The following is a 27,791-nucleotide window of genomic DNA, read 5'->3' on the forward strand; positions in this document are numbered from 1 at the left end:
TAAACTCTGATGTTTTTGTCCATTTTCGGATGACATATTAAACTATGACGTTTTTTGTCCTTTTTCGAATGACATACTGAACTATGACGTTTTTTGTCCTTTTTTGGACGATATACTAAGCGTTGGCGTTTTTGGCCATTTTCATACGACATACTAAACTATGACGTTTTTGTTCATTTTCGGACACAGAATGCCATTTTTGACCATTTTTGTCGACATACTAAAATATGACATTTTTTTTGTCCTTTTCTGGACGACACACTAAACTATGACGTTTTTTGTCCATTTTTGGACGACATACTAAACTATGACGTTTTTTGTCCTTTTTGGGACAACATACTAAACTATGATGTTTTTTCCATTTTCAGACGGCATACGAAACTGACGTTTTTTGTCCATTTTCGGACAACATACTAAGCTATGGTGTTTTTTGTCTATTTTCGGACGACAGTAAATTATGATATTTTTGTTGATTTTCGGACACAGAATGCCGTTTTTTATCCATTTTCAGACGACATACTAAACTATGACGTTTTTTTTCATTTTCGGATGACATATAAACTATGACGTATTTTGATCATATTCGGATGACATACTAAACTATGACATTTTTTGTCCATTTTCGGATGACATATTAAACTATGACGTTTTTTGTCCTTTTTCGAATGACATACTGAACTATGACGTTTTTGTCCTTTTTTGGACGATATACTAAGCGTTGGCGTTTTTGGCCATTTTCATACGACATACTAAACTATGACGTTTTTTTTCATTTTCGGACACAGAATGCCATTTTTGACCATTTTTGTCGACATACTAAAATATGACATTTTTTTTATCCTTTTCTGGACGACACACTAAACTATGACGTTTTTTGTCCATTTTTGGACGACACACTAAACTATGACGTTTTTTGTCCATTTTGAGGACATACTAAACTATGATGTTTTTTGTCCATTTTTGACGACATACTAAACTATGACGTTTTTTGTCCATTTTCGGTCAACATATTAAACTATGAAGTTTTTTGTCCATTTTTGACGACTTACTAAACTATGATGTTTTTTGGCCATTTTCGGACGACATACTAAACTATGACTTTTTTTTCATTTTCGGACACAGAATGCCATTTTTGTCCATTTTTGACGACATACTAAAATATGACGTTTTTTGTCCATTTTGACGACATACTAAACTATGACGTTTTTTGTCCATTTTGACGACTTACTAAACTATGACCTTTTTTGTCCATTTTTGGACGACATACTAAACTGTGACGTTTTTTGTCCATTTTTGGACGACATACTAAACTGTGACGTTTTCTGTCCATTTTTGACGAAATACTAAATTATGATGTTTTTTGTCCATTTTCAGACCACATACTAAACTATGACTTTTTTGTCACATTTTGGACAACATACTAAACTATGACGTTTTTTGTCACATTTTTGACGAGACACTAAACTATGATGTTTTTACGGCCGCTTTAAAAATTCACAAACTCGGCTCAAACAAAGAGACCGACAATATATAAACAGGACACAGACATGACAGGTGAGTTGGTGAGGTGAAAAAAACAACTTTAGTCATGAATAATCCAAGTAATCAGGATAGAAATAATGGTAAAAGGAAAAGGGCTGTAGTTGCTGGCCAAAACAAACAAGAGGAGTGGTGAACACGGCTAACCCGGCAATGGGGCCTCGGACCAGTCACCATCCCTAGCTAAACTGCCTCACCAAAAATACTGCTACAAAAGGAAAACAGCGAAAATAGGACAACCAGCAACTACAGCCAAACTAAAATAATAAAACCCAGCAATCTAAACATGCATGGGGGGGGAATGAATCCAATGCCTGAAAAGAGAAAACTCATTGTTAATCACGAAAGGAGAAGTTACACAAACACAAAAAGACCCTCACGCGTTTGTCCGGGGAGGAGGTGTGGCTTTGCGGTATTCATGCCTCTGCTCTGCCTGCCTCTTCTCTCCTGCCTCCCTAAATACCCTCCTCCTCCCTACATGCTAACAGCACTCAGGTGTGCTGCACTTGCACAGGTAAAGGAAGGAGGGAGATCAGAGAGACCAAGGAGAGAGGCAGCAGCCAGCAACGCGTAACAGACTTTTTTGTCACATTTTGGACCACATACTAAACTGTGACATTTTTGTCATCTTTTGGTGTGCAAATTCCCTGCTCTTATCTGCTGTGCCTTTAAGAGACAGCGTCATTGCGTCACGTTCATCTCCCCATGACATGCGCACTGCTCAGTAGGTATTCAGTACGCAGAGGGAGCCACAACCGTGAGACGCATCTCGTGGACCTTTGTGTGTTTGTGCTTATTTGTGTGTAAATGCCTATGTAAGTATTCCAAATGCTTGTTATCTATGTGTTATAAGTAAACCCACCTTACAGAGAGTGATTTCGCTGTGCCAAAGCGCATTTATGTTCTCTACTAAAGTTAATTGATTTGCCTCGCTCTGTCCGCCATTGAACACGAGGGCCGCAGTTATGAAACCTCTGTCGTCAGTTGGCGGCCCTCTGGCGCGCCCTTGTGGACACTAAGCGCAATTGCAGCCATGTTTATTGCTATTAACCTATGCCTGTATAACTGTGTGTTCATAATGATAGGCCTGTTATATGACCGTGTATTCGTCATTATCATTGCACACTTATACCTGATGTGCTCATTGGTGTGTAACACATTTATTCATTGTTCTTTATAGGAAACCGTATACAGATACATAAACATACACCCACGCATATACACTCATACTCACTTATCTTCCACTCACTGTCATACCTGGATGTATATAGCTTCCTATTTGGATACAATAAAGAGGATTTCTTCATCAAATCTCTGGATCAGCTGCAGTCTTTCTGACAGAAGACTTAGGCCAGACTTGTGTAAAGCCAGCATACAGTGTCATAATATCCACAGACGACATACTAAACAATGACGTTTTTGTAATATTTTGGACGACATACTAAACCATGACGTTTTTTCTTATATTTTTGATGAAATATTAAACTATGACGTTTTTGTAATATTTTGGATGGCACACTAAAATATAACGTTTTTGTCATATTTTGGATGACACACTAAACTATGATGTTTTAGTGATATTTTGAATGGCATACTAAACTATGACGTTTTTGTCATATTATGGATGACATACTAAACTATGACGATTTTTATGATATTTTGTACAACGCTTCCTATAGTTCTTTTCAGAAGTACAAACATTAGCAGTCAGAAAATTGTGAGGAAAGATGTTTCGTTTTTCAACTTTCAACTTTTAATCTGAACACTTCATTAACTTTGTTAGGTTTCCATTCTTCATGCTAACCTAACAAACTGTACCTGTTGTGCCTTCATATTTAGAAAGAGCAAATTAAGCATCACTCCTTGCAATGCTCAGTAATTCCTTTACTGTGATTGAAGGCATTATTCACAAACTGCAGTCCACGTGAAACATAACGTGTAAAACATCATCTTGCAGTATGTTCACAATCTGTTTCTAAAACCAGAACATGATTCCAGCTGTCGTATTTTCTCTCCCACTTTGACAGCTATAATTTGATCTAAAGCCACATTTTGTCGTCAGGGCAACGTCTCTTCCCTCAGTTCTCGCTGAACAGACGTTTTGGCTGCTCGAGATGAAACGCTATGATAAAGATTTAATTTCTGAGGTTCTGTAGCTCCTCTAGGATTTAGCTGAAAAAGAGGAGCTCAGTGGGGAAGACTCGAGTCTCCATTTACATATGATTACATTATGGATGTCAGGGGAACAGACGGTACCTGCCTCTGCTGAGTTCTTCTTTAAGACCACCAGGTAAACTCTTGGGCTCAGTCGGTTTCCTCTCGTCTGCTGGTGTCCCTGGACTCAGCCGGTCCTCCATGTTTGTCCCCCCCCTACAGATCAATCTGCTCCAAATCCGCGTTCAGGACCACCAGAGGTAAGTAGCTGCCATCTTTAAGCCACGCCTGAGGTTTTTAGAGAAATCTCCGGCGTGGCTCAGACTGGCTCTGCGTGAATCTTTCTTTTAAAGCTGCTGTTGCAGTTGTTAGTAGTGGTTTTGGTCTTCAATTAAAGAGCCTCGGGAAGTATTTTGTCAGATCATATACTTCTGACAGAAGTGCCAAATCTATTCTGTAAAACGTGATACATTCAGTAGTTTTCTCTGGCCTGGTACATGTTGAAACCCTTTATTTGCCCAGCGGCTTTACAGATTCAAACCCCCTCTCTGCAGTATTTCCAGATCTTTGTGTCACATTATCTCTTACCCCCAAGGCCTTTTAAATTCACATAATCCCACTTGATATAAAGTGGGAATATGTGATGCAGTCTTAGCTGAGTGAGTTTTGAGCTTAGATTATCATAGACACAAAGGAACTCACCCCGCTATGGCTGTGAACAAGTAAAGAAAATGGGTTTTTACCTGTTTGACAAAACCACGAAAAGACCACAGCAGTAACAGAGATTCTGCTTTGTTCTTGTTTAATGCAGCCTTTTTGGGCAGGCATGCAGTATTTGATTACTTTTTTTACCATCTTGTAGTGGTTCCTTACTCTCCCTAATATTCTTTATTCTCTTTTAACTTTCACATTCATCTATTACTCAACATCCCTCTTTACATTTCCCATCTCGGCAGTCTGACAACATCGTGATCCACGGCTTTATTAGAGCTTTAAAATAAGAGAAACCGTGTGGCGGTTTGAAAGATCATCCCCAAAAAAGCGGACAATCATGGGCTTTATCCCCACATCACCCATATGTCCTGATGAAATGTTTTTGAGGGAGACAACAAAGGCCCAGATGCGTGCAAATTACCGAATGTAAAGCGATCAGCGTAGCCGTTCTTGGAGAGTTTAGCGTGTCCACATTTAAGACAGAAAGTGAGATGTCTGTTGAAGCAGCTGGGAAGTGTTTACAGTCTGCATGTCAAATATCTGGCGGATATTTGTGAATTTTGGGTAAAGGTTTTACAAAGGACAACACATCAAAGGTAGGGCTGAAGATCATCTTGTCCCAGCTGTGAAACCGAGTGCTCTGTCCTCTAATAGCATGCTGCTTGCTGTTTGCCCTTTGCTTTTATCTATTGTAGCTCTTTCTTCTGTCATTCTCATTTTCATACAGCACATGTGGAGCTGCACTGCATACACTCTGATGAAATGTGACACCTGAAGAAAAATCAGTCTGTATGCAGACAGGAATATGCCCCGTTCAGTTCCCAAAAAGCTGGCCTGAAATATTTCTTTCTTCTTTGTTCTCAATCGAAATGTCTCAATTTTAAACTGCTTTATTTAGTCAGTGTTGCACAGCGGCTTGTTAACATTCAACAACTTAGGCGTCTTTCATCAAATGAACAGCAGGCATTTGTAGAAAAGCAGGCCTAAATTAAATAGTCTGAGCTTGAGAAGACCATTAAAATTAAATAAGACATTATGAAATAATCAGAACTGCAAACTAAATTTGAAGTGTATTATTTAAATTGTTAAATACTGTCTGTCAATCTGAGAGAACTTATTAGAGCAGCAGTTATGTGATTTTATATGATATTGACTTTAAAAAGTTATTTTACAATTTATATAGCTCTGTATTTGTATTTATTCATGAACTTCACAATGCCTTATTTATCTAAAGTTAGACCAGAACTTTTACATATAAATGAACATCCGTTAACAAGTTCTTGCTGTGCTGATTAAGCTGATTGACAGCAGGTAAATCTCCCTGTATACTGCCGTTTTAAATCTAATTTTTGCGAACAATGCATTTACGTTAAACAGCAATGATAGGTTGGCTGTAGGAGTAATGATGTCCCAATCTGATCCGTGTCATTCCTAAATAATACATACTTTAGATTAGCATTAGTACCTTTTATTATTTCATACTGTAGCAACCCAAGGAGGCAAGCACGTGTTACTAGCTAGTAAAGGAGCACCATCACAGAGACTTAGATTAGGCATAGTAAACTCCAATTAAGTGTTACTTTAAGGTGGAATAAAGTAAGAAAGTGCCTCAGAGTGTTATCAGAGAAATACCTGACAGATGTTTTTGGGACTTTCCCATGTTTCTGTGCAACAACAGATGTGGTTTACGCCACTACCGATTTAGTTACAAAATTTTGGGGATGGAGTTTGGGACATCCCTAAATAGAAGTATGGTGTAGCCTATGGTGTAAAAACCAAGAAAGCCCCCGGGAAAAGCTTCTAATGTTCCAGATAGCCAAAGTTACTGTGTTTAGAGAAAGAATAAAGACTTTACATTCCCTTGCAGACACCACAGTAGCTGTTGGTTTACTTCGGGTATCTGTTGAGTACTTTGGGGACTTAGTTGTATACCTGCACAGTAGATTGGTATCAGCATGCTCCATTACATTTACTCCCGTTGTAGCAAAGATGCTGCATTGATGCTAAGGCTAACTCGTGCTTTACGTAGTGGCGTAAATGTCGTCATCCACCCAAGTCCATGGGGGACTGGGTGCACAAAAGTTCCGCACTGCAGGTTTAACGTTGAATACTTAATGAGTCCAATAGTACATAAACTGCAGAATAATGTTCATTAATGCATACATGCTGAGCTGTTAAATGTTTCTGCCTGTGACTTTACAGCGCCAAAGGAAGAGGCAAGGGCAAGGGCCGGCTGAGATAGACAGAAACACGGACAGAAGTTCTCACAGGAGGCGTCTGAACACGAGCAGCAGTGTTGAAGTTGAAGACATTGATCTACACTTTAACAAAGACGACGCTGCATCTCTGTTAAAGCTGCCACAAGTTGTAGACATAAATAAAGAGTTGTGCTTTTGTGCCACAATTTTGACCTGCTTGAGTGTTTTGATGTTGAATTCCGGCTTAATCCCCACCATATATGAATTCAGACCAATTAGGTGGCAATAAAATACCTCTATTTATTCTTTCTTTTGGGAACCATACACAGAACCACAGTGCACCATAAGTTTCACATGTAGGCAGCAATATGTAAACATAATTAAACAATCTGCTGCAATAGTGCTCATGACATTATCCACACATTTAAATAACACAATAAATAAAGATTCTGATGGCAATACAGTGTCAGGATAATTGACTTGCTATAAAGTACAGTGTGGTGACAATAGTGCAAAACTTGAAGTGATGGAGGTTTTCTGACACATGACAGCTACTAAATGAAAAGGCTGCAAATGTGGGGCTGAATAATTTAGAGTTTCTTTTCATATATACCCCGAAGCAAAAACATTTTTCAGAATGCTTTGCAGAGCTGCCAAAGTGGCGTCAAAACTTTGATTTCCCAGTTTACACAAAAGTCCATTTCCATACTGGTCAACCGCAGTCTGTCAAAAACTGAGAAGTACTTTGCCTTTGGCTGCACTCTCGATTCTTTCCGGAGCCATGGGTGGCAACTAGAATGTCTAAACTTCTCACCTTGAATACTAGCAAACGGAGGCAGTGCGTTTAAATGAACGCCAGACAACGGCGTACGTTTTAAATCAATTAACTTACATTTCTTTCAAGTAGCCTGTAAGCCGATATGTTACCTATTACACATTGGAGTATAGATCATTTTCATGGTTGTGAATCCAAAACTTCAGACATGATGAGTGCTACGGAGCGTCGGTCCTTGAGGCATGATGATGAGATGGCAGATTGGGCTCTTTTTTTCACCACAGATGCGTTTCCCTGATCTCGGCGATCACCTGGCTGGCTTTCTGCAACGCCTGTGCACACGAAAAACAAAAAACACACATTAAAATGGCTGACAAAGGCACTCCTAAAACACAAGGGAAAAGTTGAGCACCACCAGGTGGGAGCCTGTTACCTGTAGCATGTCGGCTGCCTCCTTGCGCCGCTGGGCCATATCCTCCGACTCGGTCAGCAGATCATTGAGGAGGCCAGATTTATACAGCTGGCCGACAAGCTCGCTCTGGAGGCTGTCCTTCACATGGTTGACCAGGAAGTGCATCACTGCCTTTGGCACACTGCAGCACAGAGAGAGAGGAAACAGACCGAACAGATGGTTTAGAACAAGGAGGCAAGATGGCCTGGTGGCTGCGTCGCTTCCCAGATGGAGGGGCTCGAGTCGGACTCACCAGGTGGCCGCTGCCTGCCGAAGTACTGAGCTGTTTAAGTAGGAGCTAAATGGGAGATATTTAACCCTACTGAGCCCTGAGGGGCCTTAGACTCCAACAACCCCACTGGGAGGATGTTTTCGAGAGGAAGGAGAAGCATTTCACAGGATAAGGCCAGCAGTTTGACACTGTTCTTTTTATTGCGTAGAAAAAGTCAATGTCTCCAATCTAGACCAATGGGTCATAGATATATAATTATCTTAAAAGGCTCAATTTTCTAAAAACACACACTGGATTTTTAAGTAGTACTCAAAAAAATAAACAGTGCAATTTTTATGGACTACTTTTAAGGGCTCCAAGTCAACTGGTGGTCAGTATTTGCTCATACAAATGAATTCTCGTTGGTCGGACTGTCATCATCGACAACCTTCTATTAATCCATTATTAGTTGCAGTTAAAGGAACAAGCTACATATGGTTATCTCCATATTACAGTAGACAAGCTTGCCTGTGTTATATTCCTCAACAGTTCAAGAAGTTTGATCACAAAGTTGATGAAGTTCTGTATTCAGAAATTATATGAGAATGGACTGGTGCATACTGATCAGCTTAAAGTTATTTAATATTCGATACAACCATGATTGGAAGTAGATTAACTGTCTTCTGTTGTCTGACACATAAAAAGATGAATTTCATTTGTTTTGCAAAAAACATGACATTAACATGTACAACATCTGCACATAAGTGCCCGGAGAGGGAGAGGTAATTTTATATACTGTAGATATTTTACCAGTTAGACTTCAATTTGTTTCCGTTTGTCTCCTTTCGGCTCTTTGTAAACACAGCCTGCAGTTCATCCTCGTCCCTAAAGGCTTCACCGTTGCACAGAGGATCAGATTTTTTGTTTTTTACAGAATCTTTTTAGTGCAAATGGTTGGTATTTGGTGATTTTTTTTTTTTTTTTTACACAAGATGCAGAATAAAATGATTTTAATAAAATGATTTTAAGCTTAAATTTGGTTACGTTTTCCAACAGAGTCACAGATGAGTAGTTCAACAGTTAAAAAGTTGGAGTTAATTAACTTTGACAGTTAAAATAAACCACAAAACTTTAAACATCAGCAAGATGAACCCACCTGTCCTGGATGTTCTTGCGGACGATGAGGAAGTAGGACTTGATGAGGCGCTCGATGACCTCGCAGTCCCTCTGCTCACGTGATGACAACTTCCTTGCGACAGGGACGGGCTAGAGGGGAAACAAGAGGGTGATGTTTTAATTGGTTGCTCGCTCAAAAACTACTGTAGTCTCATTAATGAGGAATGCTAGCAGGCCGGTGTTCACTTACCACATCAAGCAGGTTGACAGCTCCTTTAAGGGGGCTCCCGGGTCCGGAGCCCGGAGCGTCCTCGCCTTTCTTCAGCATCCCCCTCCAGCTCCCGGTGCCGTCCTGCTCGGCCTGAGGCCCTGCTGCTGGAGCCTGAAGACAGAAAAACAGCTAACTTGTGGGAACAGCTCCTCTTGCTTGTCATCAGGGTTCAACATGGGGTTGACGGGGAAAGGATGGTTAGGGTGTGTAGCACAGAAACGTTGACTGATTCATGTGCATTTGCAAACACAAGTAGAACGGGCTCGACCATAAGAAGAGATTCTAGAAACCTGAAGTGCAGTCATGTGCATAATTTAATGTCTCTGTGCTCCAGTTAAAGAGAAAACATGACAGAAGTCTGCGGCCATGCTAACAGCTACGTGTGCTATAGGCTAAATGTTAACATGTGCATACAGTATGCATGATGACATGTTAATGTTTACCATGTTCACTGTCTCGCCTGAGCATGCAAACCTTTGCTAATTAGCATTAAATAGGAAGTAAACCCGAGGCTGAAATTTCATTAAAAATGAAAGCAACTACCATCATTAGAGCCATGCTGTTAGCATGGCTTACAAACAAGGGTTGCATAGACGATGCACAGAGGTGGGATCTCACAGGTCCTAGAATCTGAGTAGAAAAGTCAAAGCATCCAGAAGGTTAAGTAGGGATAGACCGATTATTTGCAGTTTTTTAAATTTGCAGATTATTGATAAATGCACAACTTCAGGTCTGAAAACACTGAACAAGAAACAAGCCGTTGCTCATAGTGGCTAAGGCTACGCTAACAGCGAGCAGCTAAGTTAGAAAGCAGCCACAAGTTACCCCAAACCAGAGTCTGGAAAACAACAATTAATAATGCTTTAAGATATGGACCTTAATGGGTAATAAAGGTGACTGAACCGTGAAAGATTGTATCATAGTTTGACATTTTTGCTGTTTTCAGGCCTAAAATCAACATGGTCGCCTATAACCAAACACCACAGGGCATTTTTAGGGAAAGATGCTTCTAAATATTATATACACAATTGAGTAAAATTGAAACTGAAAGTTATTTATAAAGACACTGCAGTAAATCTGTTGACATGCGATGAATCCACATTTGATTCACACACTATTTTATATTAAATAACTCAGAAAGCCTTGGAGTCTTCCAGTCTTTTCTTCAGGAGGAAATGACATCATGTGGTTAACACACTTCCTTGAGGTGTTTTTGTAAATGGGTACCTTAGTTGAAAGAAATTTCACAATTTGTTATTTTCCTTAAATAATTTGATATATTGCCAAAAAGAAATATCCGTCATGATTACCTCAACTTAGTAAAAAGAACACAATCAAAATAATTTCTAAATAAGCACACTTTTAGTGATATCCAGTCATTTTTTATGAATAAGTGATTGTTTCCATAATATATAATTATGGAATTTGGAAAAATGATCATAATGAACACAAAAAACATTAGTTTTTTATTTTTAATAAAAATGTATGCAAGATATGACTTCAAAAGTCTCTCAATTATATATTGGCCCACATTCAGTTATAGTCACCCTTATTAACGAAGACGTGCAGTTATGAATGACAGCTTCTCTGCTTCGCATGCTGGTAAAACATTACATCTAATGTATATCGGGTCCAAATATCGCTCTTTCTTGAGCGCCAAGAATCAACATCTAATAAAAAAATATCGGTCGATCCCCAGAAAGAGGCTGGAACAGGAAAGAGAAGGAGAGGAGAGATATTCTCTGCAACTTTGGGTAAAAACAGACTGCAGAAAGCACAACAGTTGATTAGTACAAGCCCACACAGGCTGAAGGAAAAGCAAAACAAAAGCACCGCATGAGCACAGGAAGATCAGTGTGCATGCCAGCAGCCCCATGCTCAACCATCCATCCAACCATCCATCCATCCAACCAACCATACTATCATCCATCCAACCAACTGTCCATCCATCCATCCGTCCAACCAACCAACCAACCATCCATACTATCCATCCATCCAAACAATCAACCAACCATCCATACTATCCATCCATCCAACCAACCAACCAACCATCCATCCATCCAACCATACTATCCATCCATCCAACCGTCCATCCATCCAAACTATCTATCCATCCATCCATCCATCCGTCCAACCAACCAACCATCCATCCATACTATCCATCCATCCAGCCATCCATCCATCCAACCAACCATCCATCCATCAAACCATCATCCATCCATCCAAACTATCCATTCGTTCAACCATCCACCCAACCAAACATCCATCCAAATATCCATCATCGATCCAACTAATCAAACAAACATCCAACCAACCAACTATCCATCCATCCATCCAACCAACCAACCATCCATCCTTCAATCCACCCATTCATCCAACCAATCAAACAAACATCCAACCAACCATCCATCTATCCGTTCATCCTTCCATCCATCTATCCATCCATTCATCCATACGGTACAACCATCCATCCGTCCGTCCATCCATCCATCCAACCATCCTTCCATTCATCCCCAACCAGCAGCCCCACAGCCAGCCAGGCTCAGAGCTGCCTATGTGCCCACCTTGGCACCGTCCATGTCGGCTCCAGACGCAGGAGACTCGCCAGAAACCACAGTTGGACCAGCCGGGCCTTTGAGAGCAGACTAGCAGGAATATGAGAGCAGGCGTGAGGGAGAGAAGAAATGTGAAAAAAGACAGAAGAAAAAGGAGGCTGGCAGTCGAAAGTCAAAAGGGGGAAAGAGAGGACGACGTTCAAAGAGGGGAGATGTGGGATAAAATTCCTCGATGGAAACTATCCGAAGCATTCGGTTCACAGATCCTCGTCCTGCAGCGTTATGAGTGATTAACGCCACACAAGAACCCTTTTATACTGCGAGCAGATACTAGAGCACAGGAGCTGCTGTTTATTGCATTTTAAAACACGTTCATCTCTTTTACCTTATCCCTGGGCACTGCAGTGGGAAGCTCTCTCATCCGGTTTCTCCTCTGCTCCTACCAACACACAAAACCACAAGTCTGAACAAATGATGTTTTTCTTTTTTTTCCAGAGACATACTTGGAAAATGTGAAGGATAATTTACTTTACAACTAATTAAGAACACATTTCATCATGGAGGAGTGCAAACTGTTAATTATAACATTTCTAATACACTGGAATGACAAACTAATGATTTCTTAGAATAATTACAACTCCACAGTAACTCACAGAGAAGTATTTAAGGAAATAAATGCTGCATTAGATCACTTGGTCAGTATCCGATCTCATGAAAGTTTAAACCCTCTGAACCCCAAGCACATTTTTGACCATTTTTTGCTCCTGCCACATTTTTATTCACCATCGGCCGATTTTTCACAACAAAATAATGTCCTGGACCTCTACAGAAACAGAAGAACCACGACTAGAAGTAGAGACAACTTAGAAATATTCTCTGAACAGAGTTAGGTCAAAAATCAGTTAAAAAAGTGGAATGTCTGTGATCATTTATTTTACAAAAATGGGGAAAACTTGGACAACATTTATCCAAGTGCCTACAGGTGTTATAAATACTGGGAGAAAAAAAAATCAGCATACTGTAGACACTTAACTATTTACATCTGGAATTTATTTCCATATTTGCCTCCCTGCAGTTCAGCCAAAAAGTTTCTGGATTTTTCCAACACGACTGTTGGTCGCAACACGGAGCACAGAATTTTAATTTTTTTACAGAATTCACTTCTACTAAAAGGTTTATTTTTGTCATTTTTTAAAAAACTGGCACATGCAGAATTAAAATGAGTGGTTCAATAACCTGAAAATCTGATATCTGACTGATAAATGGTTGATTTTGGTGATTTTTTTAAAAAGATAATATGGGTTTAGAAGGTTAAAAAAAACAGCTTCTCAAACTACATTGGTGAAATTCAGCCACCAAAACAAAACAGAAGAAATTATAATTAAACAGGTTATTGTATTATATTCCTTTAGTCACATTATTCAAGTGTGTAATCTGCTTTAAAGTACAAAAAGATGTAAATAAAAGACATTCAGGGTTGAACTGATTACAGACCTCAATGTTGTTATTCATGACTCCACAGGCGTCTGCAAAGTCTGGATGCTTCGTGTTGATGTAGGCTAGCTCGATCGCAACCAAGTTATGGACCTGTAACGAGAAAAGAGGACAGCACTGTAATCAAAACGGATTCAAAATGTCACTAAAACTACTCAAAAGGAAGGCTTGCAGTCTGGCTACACCTAACTATCAATCTGCTATTGGTGGAAAACTGCCCTGGCATGTTTGCATTTCTTTAAACCAATCACCAGCCACTGAGCCCAGGATGTAGTGATGGTGCCTCTGGAAAATGGTGACAGGTTAAACTCTCATTAAAATTTAAATTTACTCAAAAAAAAAAACCCAAAACAAGAAGGGCTGTTATAGTCCATGATTCAAATCATGGCAAAACTAAAGATGTAAAAAGGATTTTCAAATCAGAAATAGTGGACAGGAAGGAGAAATTAGCAGCAGAAACCTACACCTGGCTAGTCTGACAACCTAAAAGACGTCTGCACACATTCAAAGAGAAGTGACGGTGTTGCTACCATCTCATTGGTGATGGGCAGCCTCTTCCTCAGCAGGGAGGTGACCACTTCTACGATGGCCTCATGTAGCTTCGGGAATCTCTGCAGCTCCTACAAGACAAAGTAATGTTAGCATAAACGTACACACGCGAGGTAAAGATAAGCCGTCGTGGTGCGTTTGGCTACCTGTGTGCTGTAGTTGCTGCAGTGCTGGATGATCCTCTGCATCTCCTCGTGGACCAGCTCCACGCAGCGCAGACTGGGCTCCTCCAGACGCTTCACCTGCTTCTTCACCAGCAGCTCGAAGGAAACCTCGGGCACAAAAAGGGACGGACGAGGGCCCTAAAGCAGGAAGAGGAAGGAGCCGCAGGTTAGCAGTGATGGAGTGGAGTGTGTTCTAAGTGAGCAACCAACAATGCAAAGTGGAAAAAGCTGCAAGTGACAGAGAAAGTTAAGTTTTTGTTGTTTTATAATAGACAGAATTAACCATCTGAACCACAAAACCAGAGAGTTTGAAAGGCATGACATTTTTTAAAAAAACAAACAAAACAATTTAACAGCCAGACACTCTTTTGTTGCTTTGTGTCTCGTTTTTGTAATATTTTGTCATGTTTTTGTTGTTTTGTGTTTCCTTTTTGTCTTGCTTGTGTTTTTGTCTTAATTTTGTCATTTTGTGTTTTACTTTATTTCATTGTTTTGTGTATCGTTTTTGTTGTTTTGTGGTTTTTTTGTCTTGCTTATGTTATTGTCGATTTTTTTTGTCATTTTTTGTCTTGTGTCATTTATGTATTTTTTTGTTTTTGTCGTTTATCCATTTTTTTGGTGCTTTGTAACTTTTTTGTCTCATTCATTGTCTCTTTCTTGCTTTGTTTCGTGCCATTTGCTTCATTTTCTGTCATTTTGTGTCTCGTTTTTGTAATATCTTGTCTTGTTTTTTTGTCATTTTTTGTCTGATTTTGTCATTTTGATCATTAAGTTAATTACTCTGTTGTTCAGTTCCAGATACCTGTGACTAAATATTGTGTGCATTTGTAGACACTCTGATCTGTAAATTGTAATGTGTAAATGATAAACTGAGGAATATTTTTTTCTAATACTGATAACGCCTGTGGACACTTGGAAAAAAGTTGAACATGATGATTTTTTTTTAACTTTTTCTACTAAATAATCAAACATATTCAATCGTTTTCTTCTAATTGATGGCATGATAAGTGTGTCATGCTGCACAAAGGACATTTCTGAGTTCTCTCTACATCTAATCATGGCTGTACTGTTCCCATAAAGGTGCAGGACTTGATCATGTAGTAAAAAATGAGCCCACAGTGCGTACAAATATGACAGGAGCAAAGGAAAAAAACATGCAGAAACTGCTTGGGGTTTGGGGGGTTCGGGTGTCAGGAGAAGCTGCAGTGACACTAATGATGTTACATTAATAAGAGGATGCAGCTGCACTCACTGTTGCGTTCCTTATGGCTGTTAGGATATCTATGGTGCTGAGTCCTCCCAGAGGATCCACAGACTCCAACGTTCTGCCAAAAGTCTCGTGGAATATGTAGCAAATTCTGGCTCCACCGCACCTGAAAAATAGCAGTGGGGGGATATTAGCTGTGATGTGAACCCCGTGGCCTCCGCTCCTGTCAGCTCTTCCTTCACCGAGGCTGTGCGTGCCTCAACTCACAAGTTGTATCATATTAAATGATGAAACCAATGCAGTTGTTTGGCTCATTTCGGCTGCGCTGGATCAACAGCATCACCATGTGGCGGAGCGGCGCTACTCACAGCTCTGCCGTCTCGATGTATTTGGCCGTGCCCTCGATGGTGTTGCAGTACTCTGTGGCGAACTTGGTGATGAGCTGGAGCAGGGTGGCGCTCTGGTCCTCCACGGGTTCGCCGTAGCTGCTGAGCAGGGACTGGTACTGAGCCGCCAGGACGTTGATCCGTGTCTTCAGCTCGGGGAGACAGTCTCGGATGTGATGCATCAGTAGCCTGACATTAGAACAGCAAAGGGCAGAGTGTGAGGTTTTAAAATGACAGACAATAGCGAGATCCTCTGATGGCCGTTAATAATGTCACAGCCGCTTCTGACATTCAGCGGACTGATTGTGACGAGACATCATGCTGAATCCCCAAATCGGTACAACATCTTTGTACATTAACTGTCCTAAAAAGACTAACCCTTGAACCTGAAAACAGTTTTTAGTGATTTTTTTTGCTCCGTTTTACTCACTGTGGGCTCATTTTTCACTATGTTATAAAGTCCTGCACCTCTATGGAAACAAAACAACCAAGACTAGAAGCAGAGAGAACTCAAAAGTGTCTTCTGTGCCATATGATAGTTAGAATGTCATATATCCTAAGAAACAAAAAGGTAAAGTTGAATTTCTGTGATCATTTATCTTACAAAAAAAAGAGGAAATAACATGTACAACAGTGAAAAAGTTCCCTGAATTTTTGTCACATGACTGTTAGTTGCAGTAAAGCAGGTAATAGGTTCATGGTTGGGGCCGGAAGTGCAGCATTTTTTGATTTTTACAGATTGTAGTTAAAGCATACATTTCATTTTTGGGTCATTTTTAAATGACACATGCAGAATAAAGGAATCCTGATGAAATATTATAGTTTTAAACTGATATTTGGTTAATATTCCTCACTGAACGGCACCTCACATAGTTCAATGACTGCTGAGGAGTTGAAAATCTAACATTTTTTCAGTTTAAAGCTATGATAAGTTGTATAATTTTGGCAATTTTTTAAAAAGACGACATGCCTCTCAAACCTGCCAGTGAGGATTTCTGGGTTCAGAGAGTTAAAAATGGGAACACTAGATGACACCAATGGAATTCATTGATTCAAAAAAAAAAATTCAAAACCACAAAAACAATACACAGAACAATGAATAAAGTAAAGCACAAAATGACAAAAATAAGACAAAAAACACAAGCGAGACAAAACGGAAACACAAAACAACAAAAACATGAGGCAAAAAAAAACAACAAAAACATGACAAATTATTACAGACATGAGACACAAAATGACAAAAGAACAATGAGCACTCTAGTATTTTACTTTATGATCAGAACAACTAGTCAAGTCTAGAAATTATTTTAAATTTATAGTTTACAAATTTACAATTCACAGAAAATGTCTTCTCTGTCATTTTTACACTTTGAGGGCCGGATTGGACCCTCTGGAGGGACGGTTTTGGCCCGCGGGCCGCATGTTTGACACCCCTGATGCAGGGAGTCATAGTTTGTGCAACGTTTGCTGTATGCATGAGGATAAACAGCACTGAAAGGTTGAAGCAGCTGCAAACATACAACACCGAAACTAACAGCACTATCATCAGCACAGTGGACTGAGCTGATCAGGAACTAACAGTGAACGACTCTGTTTGTCAAACACAGTTTATAAGCTGCAGTTAAATCACTTGTTGGGCAGCGACCGTCCTCAGATTGAGTCCTGAGCTCCATAAAAGTCGTCCGGATATTTTTATTTGACTGTAAAACTCTGATCTGTTTACTAAAGTCAAATTATTTTCCGGTCTCCAGCAGAATCATTATTGTGCGTATGGATGTGTTCCCAAAGTTACAGACAGAACATGACCTCACTAATGATTAAAGCAACTGCCAAAACCACGTTACCCATCCACTCTAGCTGTTAGAGCGTCTGCAAGAAGTTCAGACTAGAGTCGAGTTTCCATTTAATTGTGAAGCAAATTTGAAGTGAACTCTTGAAATGTTGCAAAAAATAAAGAAAAACAAATGAAACAGGCCCGGCTTCCATCAACTGGTTTGGAGCAAATAAATTAGGCTTCTCAAAGAAAAAGAAATTAAAAAAACTAACGAAACTTTGGTTTTCTAAGTGAAAAAATAGAGGAAAGTCTTGAGGAATAGTTGCAATTATTCTTTCTTGTCAGCTGCTATCGACCATGCTTTATTCTGTGCAGAGGTGAAGACAGAAGCAAAAATGAACTGATTAGTCAAGAGTGTCGTCTTTTATGCTCATTAAGTTTTTCAAAAAAGACAGAAACTAAAAGCTCAATCAAGTATAAAAAGTTTTCTTTTAATTTGGTGTGATATGTTGAAATGTGCAAAAAACCCTTGCTTTTGCAGGAATGATCAAAGTCCTCATTCTGACATGAAGCCGGCATATTCAGTTTAGATTAATAAGACACACACGTGATACAAACAGAAGCAATTTGCAGAGGCACAAATGTGGTGAAAACACATCATTTTAAGGTATTAATTTCTGTCTTTTTATCGTCTGAACCCCCATAATTTAGCAATGGGGATTAAAGGTGTATCATCCTTAAATGAAGTCATCAAAATTGCACCATTTATCTGCCAGATTCTGTAGAAACTGAAAGAATCATAGACTTTACAACAGTCCTTCAACCAATCATGTGTCACTTCCGGCTGTAAGAAAACAAACAAATCTGACCTAATTTCATTTCATTTTAAAAAATTTACCAGAAATAAGCCAGTCGCTCTAATCAGGTTCTACAAAAACTAAAAATTTTGTCTGTCTTAGCGCAACTGAAAAGCCATAACTGACTCAGCTGTGACAAACAGCCATGTCACAAAAATTCACAGACTATTCAGCTGAACTGCAGGCAGTGTTTACACAGAGCAGATAGGAGACAAAGAAAGAAGCAAAGCAAATATTTAAAGAGTAAAATATGTACAGTATGTAGAGCTAACATTTGTTGCAGTGTTTGTAACACCTCTGGACACTTTAGAAGTGTTAATTTTGTAAAATAATCATTCCAGAAAGGTAACCTTTGTTTTTTTTTTTCCTCTCAACTTCTAGTCTGGGTTGTGCTGTTTCTGCGAAGGTGCAGGACTTTATACTGCAGTGAAAAATGAGCCTACAATGACTAAAAATGTGACGGTGTGTCAATCTAATATTCATTTTTACCTGTTTAGGGTTCTGGCCAGGTATTTGGTTCCGTTTCTGTTGGCGAGAGACGGATATTTCTTCTGCAGGAAAGCGTGTTCGTCACGGATCGCATCGGCCACAGACTTTTTATTGTTGATGTCCAGCTGGCTCCTAAAAGTTTAAACACAAAAACACTGATATTAACCCTCCTGTTGTCTTCATTTACAGGCAACAAAAAATATCGTTTCCTTGTCTGAAAAAATCCAAAAATTCAGCAAATTTTTTTTCCAAATTTCTGAAAATTTACAAAACCTTCAGGAATTTTTTTTAAAAGTTTCCCTTAAAAGTTTTATTTTGAAAAAATCCCCCATATTTGGCAAGAAAATTGTTTTAAAGAACATTCACAAAAAAAAAAAATCAATTGATTTTGGTTGATTTTTTTTTTTGTGAATGTTCTTAAGAAACATTTTTAACATTTCTTTTTTCCACCAAAAAACATTCAAACATTTCCCAAAAATGTTGAAAATGTGGACATCAGAAGTTTCACTGTGAAAATATTTTTTTTTTCTCCACATTTTCAAACTTTAAAACGGGTCAGTTTTGACTTGCAGGACGACACGAGGGTTAACTATCACAATACTGTTTCTGTATGCAAAATAACAGTGACAGCTACAACTTTTTATTAAGTCTCATCCCTCAATGTGATTCCAGTGATAAAGATCAATAAATACTGATACATGAAGCATTAAATATTGATTATGCATCTCTTCTATATTATCGCTAATGTTAAACGCTCCATTAGGAGAAGCAGTGGACTGTTCCAGTGAATTTAAATACTTTATGATACCTGTTGACGACTCCGATGAGGCCCAGTTTAACGGGGATGACCCGGCCCATCAGGACGTCCATGGCATCGGTACCGGCGTCCATCAGGTCCAGTTTGGTCACCACAGCCAGCGTCCTCCGGCCTGACGGATCACAATCATTCACAAAAGGTCACAATTAACAGAGAAAAGTCGGCCGACAAATCAAAGAAAATCTGCTTCCTCCTCAGGTTCTCCTACCGTCGGGGTCGACCTCGCGGGCCACCTTCAGGGCCTCCGAGGTCGCCATGTCTGTGTTAGCAGCCGTGACAGCCAGGATAATGCAGTTGGGATTGGAGATGTGCTTCAGGATCAGATCTCTTATCTGCACCTCGATATCCTTAGGCTGATCACCCACGGGCACCTGAAGGGAACAATACCAATTAAAAAGGAGAAGACACGGTTTGATCCATTAGACATGAAAGCAGAGGGATTTCTCAAATTAACACATGTTCAACCAGAGGGGACGGACTAATGAGGCCGGAATCAAAGCCGCCGCTCACATGGGCTTTGACACTACACGGTGTGGAAGCATCAAGACAAGATATTAATTCCCCGTCGTCTACAAATATGAAGAAGCACCGGCCTGACTGGGAAATTAACACCGCTGACGACGCATATCTGATAAATCTTGGTTTTTAGGAGGCTTTTTTTAATGAGCGGTTGGAAGTTTTAAGAAATAAATTTCCTCGGGGGCGTCGGATGATCAAAGCAGAGCGCGTGTTACCTTAGTGATGCCTGGCAGATCCACCAGCGTGAGGTTGACAACGTGAGGAGAAAATATCTTCAGATGAATGGGTTCATCGCTGATCCCCTACAGAGGGACGACAAGAGAATCCTGCTTTACACAACATGTAGAAAATAAAGAAAAATGTGCTCTGGTTGGTTGTTTTCTCCTACAGGTCATCTGTGAGGAGGAAAATTAAACTATATTTATATTTATTGTGACTGTTAGCTATTCAGGTAACCACCGGCAACCTTTTTTGTTTGTATTAGTAAAAGAAGCAAGTTCAAATTCATGTTATATCACGGAAGATGGATTCTTTTTATATACAGACGTTTAGAAGAGACACTGAGAATTCTGTAAAGACCGTTAGAGCAGCTGTACTTAACTTTCAATGACTTTCTGTTCATTTCACTATTTGAGACTTCTTTTCTGTTGGTTAATCCATTGTGTATTTTACAAAAAAAAAACCCAAAGCAGTCGGTTCATGTAAACTACTAACTTTCCTTAAAAAAAAAAAAAGAAGCAAACTCACCATTTCAGCTAAGCTATTCTTTCACACACTCTGCATCAATGAATAAAACATCACAGTGTCAAATGTCTACAAAGGTTTCCATATTTAAATGCAAAACTGTAGCGTTAAACTGTGAACTCCATGATAAAAATCCATCAAAATGAGGGATTTTTATTCAGTTTAACTCCAAAAGAAATCCAAACTTTTACTAAACTGCTTAACAAAGTTTTACAAGCAGAGAGCAGCTAAAGCTAATCCTTTTCTCCTTATTCTGTAGCCGTTGTCTGACTTTCATTGTAGCTGTAAAATTCTGCAAAAAATGAAGTCAAATTCAGTGCACTGCTGTTGTCTTTACCTCGAGTGTTTGGCGAGTTTGTTGGATAAAGTTGCCATTATAGAATCAGGATTTTAGCGATGCAGAGTAGCAGCTTGGAAGTAACTGCTGGCTAACATGTCACCTTGATGAACTATTGCTAACTAAGTTTTATGAGAATTTGGCTGCATTACAATACAGTAAATGCGAGCACAGGGAGCAGGAGAGAAGTAAGCAGATGTTCAGTGTTTTCCAACCGTCTATTAAGTACTCCCAAGACTTTTTTTTTTTTAGCTCTTTGGAAACTTTGAAACTGAATCAAGTTTGCTACAGCCACTAGTTGTAAACTGTAGGCTCACCAGACCTAAAGATATCAGATTTTATGCTGCAAAATTTACATAATGGTGTGGAAGAAAAAAAATTGTGAGAATAAACTGAAGTTTACAAAAACTTATTGGTTTAACATATTAATGTTGATTCCTGCACCATTAACATCATAAATTCGGCTCACTAAATGCAGCAACTCTTAATGCTACTCTCCACAGTTAGCAGCTAACAAGCTAATAAGATAGCATACAGCTCTTTTCCTCTATTTTCCGCCTCCCTGTCGCTTCCTTCCTGCAGCCAGAACAAACTAAAAACTGTTTCAATTTTTAAAATAACTAAACACAGCAGCGCTTAATGCTCTATAGCTCGCGGCTAACAAGCTAATAAGAGTACAAGCAGCACAATGCTCTTCATTCTTCTATTTTCAACCTCCTCGTTTCTTGCTTCTTCAGGTCTGTGAACGAATTGAAAGTTGTCTCACTTTCTAAAACACATCAAGAAGCCTTAACTCCCTCTGTCTCTTGCTTGCCTTCTTCACCACCATCTCAGCTGGGAGAAACAAAGACACGAAGAGAGGAACTGAGGTTGTACAAACTGAGAAATGAGAGGAAGGAGCAGAGGTTGTTCCTCATGTTATGTCAACAACCCCAAGTCTTACTGAGGTAAAAAGCAGCGAGTTTCCTCCTCCAGAAGCATCTCCAGACCCCTCAGGATCCAGTGACCTTAAACTACGTGGCACCAAAATGTTGTGATTTCCCACCGTGGCCTCAAATTTGCTAAAGCTCTGCTGTGAAATCCACTTTGCTCAGCTCAGGGCAACATCCTAGCCTCGACTCACTTCCTCAGAATTGAAGGGAAAAGTTATGTTTGCCTTCATCTCGCTGCATCTGGATTATTATAATTCTCAACGTGTTAACAGCTAATCCTTGGTTTGCTTTCTGCTGGCCCAGAATTTGCAGTTAGGCCTCCGAGAAATATGTTTCTATCCATCCCACATACTAATCATAATATCCTTGAGACAGCAGCTAAAATTAAAGCTAACCTGCTTCAAAAACAAACAAGTGTGACTCCTCCATGCTCACCTTATTATTCCCCGATATTCGCTCCGTTTCATTTTCAATTTCTTGCCTGATTTCGTCAAAATCTGTGTAGATCTGCAAAAAGGAAAAGCAGCAAAACATCACAACAAATACTACCGAAGACAATAAATTCAATACGTTAGCGTCGTATAAACCCGTACCTTGTTTTTGGTGTGTAGAAACTTGCCCCACTCTTCGCCTTCTCTGCCTGCGGATGGTAACAAAAGCACACAGTTACAGCTCCCTCAAAGCAGGAAAACAGTTATCATTATTACATGTGGACAGAAACTAGTCTGCACAGGAGGATAAGCAAACACAGCTAACACGAGGATGGACGCCTGACAGCTACTGGTGGTGAGCAAAAGCAGCTGGAATCACAGGTGAGGAGGAGGAGCAGGCAGCTAGAAGAAGCTAAACCAGGTTATTAAATGTGAAAATGCAAGTACAGTGAAACCTTTGTGAAGTGTTTTATCACAGCAGGGCATCTGCAAAGACAGCGACAGACAGAACTGTAAATCTGGTGTTTCTACTCAGAAGACGAGGAAATTATACAAAAGATTGTTTTCATACCACACTGAACAAAAATATAAACGCAACACTTTTGTTTTTGCTCCCATTTTTTAATGAGATGAACTCAAAGATCTAAAACTTTTTCCACAAACACAATATCACCATTTCTCTCAAATATTGCTCACAAATCTGTCTAAATCTGTGATAGTGAGCACTTCTCCTTTGCTGAGATAATCCATCCCACCTCACAGGTGTGCCATATCAAGATGCTGATTAGACACCATGATTAGTGCACAGGTGTGCCTTAGACTGTGTGTCTATAATACCCCAAATACTGTAGTAAAGCACCACATAATGAGTATTTTTATTGTTTTTAATTAGTTGTTTGGACAAAAAAATGTCAAAAAGTGACACAAAGGACGAGAAAAATATTATTTTCATACCCAAAATGATGAGGAGGGCATATTTTATCTATATACCGGGCTTTGCAAAAGTTCTGTTACACGGTTTCATGATCTTTAGAGACGTTTACATGTCGGAGTGAAATATTCCATTAAATAAACTGAAAGTTCTACCTTACAGGCAGGTGTCCTTAATACAAATTTTTTCTCCGGTGAAGTTGTATCAAGATGGAAGTCAAAAGAGTTGAGATATCTGCTCTCCTTCATGCTGGCCACAACAAGTCTGACAGAGCCAAGCAGCTGAACATCAGCCGGATGACCGTCCACAGAGTTGTGGAGAGGCTCAAGAATGGTGAAGATCTTTCAGGTGATCTTTCAAGAATGGTGAAGACCTGAAAGATCTTCACCATTCTTTAGCCTCTCCGCGACTCTGTGGACGGTCATCCGGCTGATGTTCAGCACAAAGGAGAGCAGATATCTCAACTCTTGACTTCCATCTTGATACAACTTCACCTGAGAAAAAAAATTGTATTAAGGACGCCTGCCTATAAGGTAGAACTTTCAGTTTATTTAATGGAATTTTTCACTCCGACATGTAAACGTCTCTAAAGATCATAAAACTGAGTGTAACAGAACTTTTGCAAAGCCCGGTATGTGTGTGTGTACCAAAACCTAAATACTGGAGTAGAGTCGATTGTTTTTTCTTGAATAGTGGTTTAATCTATGAAAATTTGCAGTCTGTGTTTCCCAAAGCTTAAGATAACATCCTCAAATTTCTTGTTTTATCCACAGTCCAAAGATATTTAGTGTGCTGTCTGAAAGCAGTAAAGAAACCAGAGAATATTCAAACTTGAGAAGCTGCATTTAGAAGATTTCTACTTGTTTTTCTTCAAAAATTACTCGAGCGAATTGAGAAATTGTGTTTGTTATAAACTTGGATGCGTAAATTAAAAGCAGTTATGATATGAAGACATTTACTTCAAGTCTCCCAGCTTCACAAGTTAGTAAGAATTTGACTGAAATACAAACTGAGGAATTAGTAGTCTTTTATTCAAACTTTGTAAAATCCTCCTCATTGCTTGCTGCTTCAATGTGACCCATTCAGAAAGAGCAGCTGCCTCTCAGTCCACCAGGTTTGTTTACCTTCTGCTAACTCTAAAATATCTCTAAATTGTTCAGCTGTTGGCTGCAAGAATGAACACGAGAGTCTTCATGCAGTCCCGGCATCTGAAGAACTAAAGGTCTGGTAGATTACTTTTATAATTGATGGCAAGTCACCACAACAAAAGCAATATTTTTATTAATAGTTTGGTTGGCTGCTCAGCTAATGTGGCTAACATTAGCAGTAACACTACGATCAATTTGAGAGCAATAAACAAGCACTGTGTGAGTTACTGTTTCACTGAACTCAGCTGGTGTTTCCATCTGCTCACTTCTCTCCTGCTCTCTGTGCTCACGTATTCTGCATTTCAATAGAGCTGAATTCAAACCAAAGCTGTTCTCATTTACATATTTTTCTGTTTTATTAAATGAGGGGTTCAGAAGCAGAGTGGTCCAACACAAAAAAAATCCAAATTGAGCTTTAGATAATTTCATTAAAATTTTGTGGAGTAGATCAGTGGTGTCAAACTCATTTTAGTTCAGTTCAATTTGATCTCAAGTTGACCAGACCAGTAAAATCACAGCATTTTTCCTTTCAGTGCAAAAAAGTACATTCTGAAAATGTTCACATTTAATGAATTATCTTTTTACAAAGCATTATGATCAACCAGAAATTTCTTAGGAAAAATAAATTCAATTTCAACAACATTATGTCTCAGTTTACCATTTACACATTACAACTTACAAATCACACTTTATCTACAAAAGCACAAAATATTTAGTCACAAGTATCTGGAACTGAATGATATAGTATCTGACTTTATGATCAAAACGACAAAAGTCAGACAGAAAATGGCAAATGACTGCAAAAATGAGACAGGAGGACAAAAATGAGACAAACAAGGCAACAAAACAAAAAAGAGAGAAAGAATTAGACAAAAAAGGACACACGAAACGTCAAAAACGAGAAGCAAAACGTCAAAAACATGAGACAAACAACAAAATTCATACAAAAAACAATAGCATGACAAAATATCACAAAAATGAGACACAAAATGGCAAAAGAACAATAAGCAATCTAGTATTTTACTTTATAATCAAAACAACTTGTCATGGTCTAGAAATTATTTCAAATTTATAGTTTTACAAATTTACAATTTGCAGTTAATGTCTTCTCTGTAATTTTTCCAAAGTCATCCCATGGATTAGTTGTTTGGTCTATGAAAGGGTGAGAGAAGTCGATCAACGCTTTGCAGAGCCCAGGGTGACGTCCTCAAATGTCTTGTTTTGCACATAGCCCAAAGATCTTGTTTTTTGGATAAAGATGATCAATGGTGTCAGCGAAAGCTATTTGTGTACTAAAAACAAAATCTAACAGACTCACTCATTTGCACATATGGGCCGCACTGGACCCTCTGGGGGGCCAGTTTTGGTCCGTGGGCCGCATGTTTGACACCCCTGGTCTAGATTTTAGTGGCAAAGTGTTCTAACCCACAACCCCAATAAAGCACTACAGTGGCACTTTGTATGTTAGACCATTCTTGAAAACACAAAACTTTGAACTCATTTTCCTAAAAATTACAGAAAGTAGGTCAGAGCACTCTGCATTCAAACCCTTCAAATACTGACCACTTTAGTAAGACTTCATGTTAACCGGTAAGCACTTCAGAGTAATATTAATTGCTTTGCACTGCTGAAATGTTGATTTTATAGTCACAATATTGTCTGACAAACTCAATATACAAAAGAGTCCAAAACGGCCGCTGTACTTAAGATTCAGCAGCATTTCAATGTCAAATTATCACTCAGACAGAATTATAGAGGTGTTACCAAGTCCTAGTCTCACACACTCATTCCTGTCTGTCAGCTGCATAGAGAATCTTCTTCCTGAAGGGTGTGTAGACAGCTACAGACACTAAAAGCAGGAGTTTCACCCTCATGGTGAAATTAATCATGTTTACCGTATTTGAATCTCAAAAACTGAAAGACATATTTTGGGGACATGTCAGACTTTCATTAATTTGCAGAAATAAGGCAAAATATGGGACTTTTAATAGCTGACAACTACATGATCACTCGTTGCAGCTCTATACTTAAGGTGTAAATATGAGAACTGTGTTGACTGATAACATGCCATGGAAGAGGGAAAGGTAGAATCCAAATCATTGGCACCTCATTGTGATCTGAAACCCTCCTGAGACCAGATGCACGTTGGTACCTACCGCTGTCATCACCTTTCCTGGCATCTCCAGGATCTACGTGGACCAGCTGCAGGATGAGGGGTCGCCTGGTTACGATGCCGGTCCCCCGAGGCAGCAGGTCCCGGCCCACCAGGCTCTCCAGCACAGAGCTTTTTCCACTACTCTGGAGACACAAAGAGCACAGAAAGAGTACACAAGCTGTTTAAAGTTTATGACCGAACACACCACAGCTGATATGGAGCCATGATGAAGCAGCTGCACCTCACTTCCTCATGCACTGACCTGGTTTTAGCTAACAGAGGCTAATGTGTGGATGAGGCTCTTTAAATGGCACTAATTGACGGTGATCAAAATAGATTTCATTACTACTGCCAGTGCAGGCTTTGCAGATGAGATTTGCTGCAGTGAAAGGGTGCAGTGGGATTTTAGCAGACCTAGCATGGTCTGTGAAGCCTCAGTTCATTCTGCCGTGTGAAATAGTTACATCAACAGCTAGGTATCTCTATTTGATTCCGCTTTTCATTCATGCATGTGTATCATTAAGGCAAGGTTATCCAGCTAGCATGACAGCAGCTAAGTTGTATCACAAAATGCACACAATCAGAGCATTTTTACCTGCGTCCCCACCACTGCAATCTGCGGCAGCTGGATAATATCCGCCCCCACTGTGTTGAACACATCCTGCAGCTTGTTTATAACAGGAATAAGCGCCTCCATGTTTGTGGTTTATGAATTAAACTAGTAATTTTCGTGATGGAGCCAAAGTCATTCAATGCCCCTCCGACACCACCACCATTGCAACAACACTCGCGGTACGGCCGAGAGAGTTTGTGCGGCGCTGGGAGTGGTAGTTCTCTAAGAGGGGAGGAAAACAGCGCAAAGTGTCGAAAAGA

The 27,791-nt window shown here is 39.5% G+C and overlaps 2 protein-coding genes across 6 annotated transcripts in view; one reads left to right on the forward strand and one right to left on the reverse strand.

Moving 5' to 3' along the window:
• Window positions 1–7,039, forward strand: part of tnnt2e (troponin T2e, cardiac) — a 37,737-nt gene extending 30,698 nt beyond the window's left edge. Inside the window, exons 1-3 of one of the 4 annotated variants that reach the window (XR_007944234.1) lie at window positions 695–3,829; window positions 3,916–3,953; window positions 6,610–6,696. Coding sequence is in view for 3 of the 4 variants with exons in the window: in XM_051953239.1 (XP_051809199.1) it covers window positions 6,610–6,894 (285 nt within the window). In the remaining variant the exon portion in view is untranslated. Of the gene's footprint in view, window positions 1–694; window positions 3,830–3,915; window positions 3,954–6,609 lie in introns of those variants that run through there. The other 3 variants (XM_051953244.1, XM_051953239.1, XM_022218870.2) reach the window with 3 other exon arrangements.
• On the reverse strand, window positions 6,881–27,742 carry LOC110968837 (dynamin-1-like protein). Of its 2 annotated transcripts, XM_022218842.2 has the most exons (19): window positions 27,514–27,742; window positions 26,920–27,061; window positions 22,847–22,893; window positions 22,689–22,760; window positions 20,456–20,542; window positions 19,930–20,092; window positions 19,713–19,833; window positions 18,905–19,036; window positions 15,767–15,973; window positions 15,444–15,564; window positions 14,174–14,329; window positions 14,009–14,098; window positions 13,479–13,571; window positions 12,370–12,423; window positions 11,994–12,074; window positions 9,409–9,540; window positions 9,199–9,308; window positions 7,814–7,973; window positions 6,881–7,712 (listed from the first exon to the last, which is right to left on the reverse strand). In XM_022218842.2, the coding sequence occupies exons 1-19, from the start codon at window positions 27,613–27,615 to the stop codon at window positions 7,656–7,658; spliced, it is 2,127 nt and encodes a 708-aa protein (XP_022074534.1). In that variant the 5' UTR covers window positions 27,616–27,742; the 3' UTR covers window positions 6,881–7,655. The 2 variants fall into 2 exon arrangements, with proteins under 2 accessions (XP_022074534.1, XP_022074539.1); XM_022218847.2 differs by lacking the exon at window positions 11,994–12,074.
• Window positions 27,743–27,791: the final 49 nt, after the last annotated feature.

This window comes from Acanthochromis polyacanthus, chromosome 1 (genome assembly GCF_021347895.1).
Source record: "Acanthochromis polyacanthus isolate Apoly-LR-REF ecotype Palm Island chromosome 1, KAUST_Apoly_ChrSc, whole genome shotgun sequence".
In the NCBI taxonomy this organism is placed as follows: Eukaryota; Metazoa; Chordata; class Actinopteri; family Pomacentridae; genus Acanthochromis; species Acanthochromis polyacanthus.

Coding starts and splice junctions, on each gene's coding strand:
- LOC110968837 (XM_022218842.2), bottom strand. CDS start 27,615: ATGGAGGCGCTTATTCCTGTTATAAACAAGCTGCAGGATGTGTTCAAC. Junction 27,062..27,513: donor TTGCAGTGGTGGGGACGCAG/GTAAAAATGCTC, acceptor TTGTGTCTCCAG/AGTAGTGGAAAAAGCTCTGT. Junction 7,974..9,198: donor CGCAAGAACATCCAGGACAG/GTGGGTTCATCT, acceptor TCTGTGCTGCAG/TGTGCCAAAGGCAGTGATGC.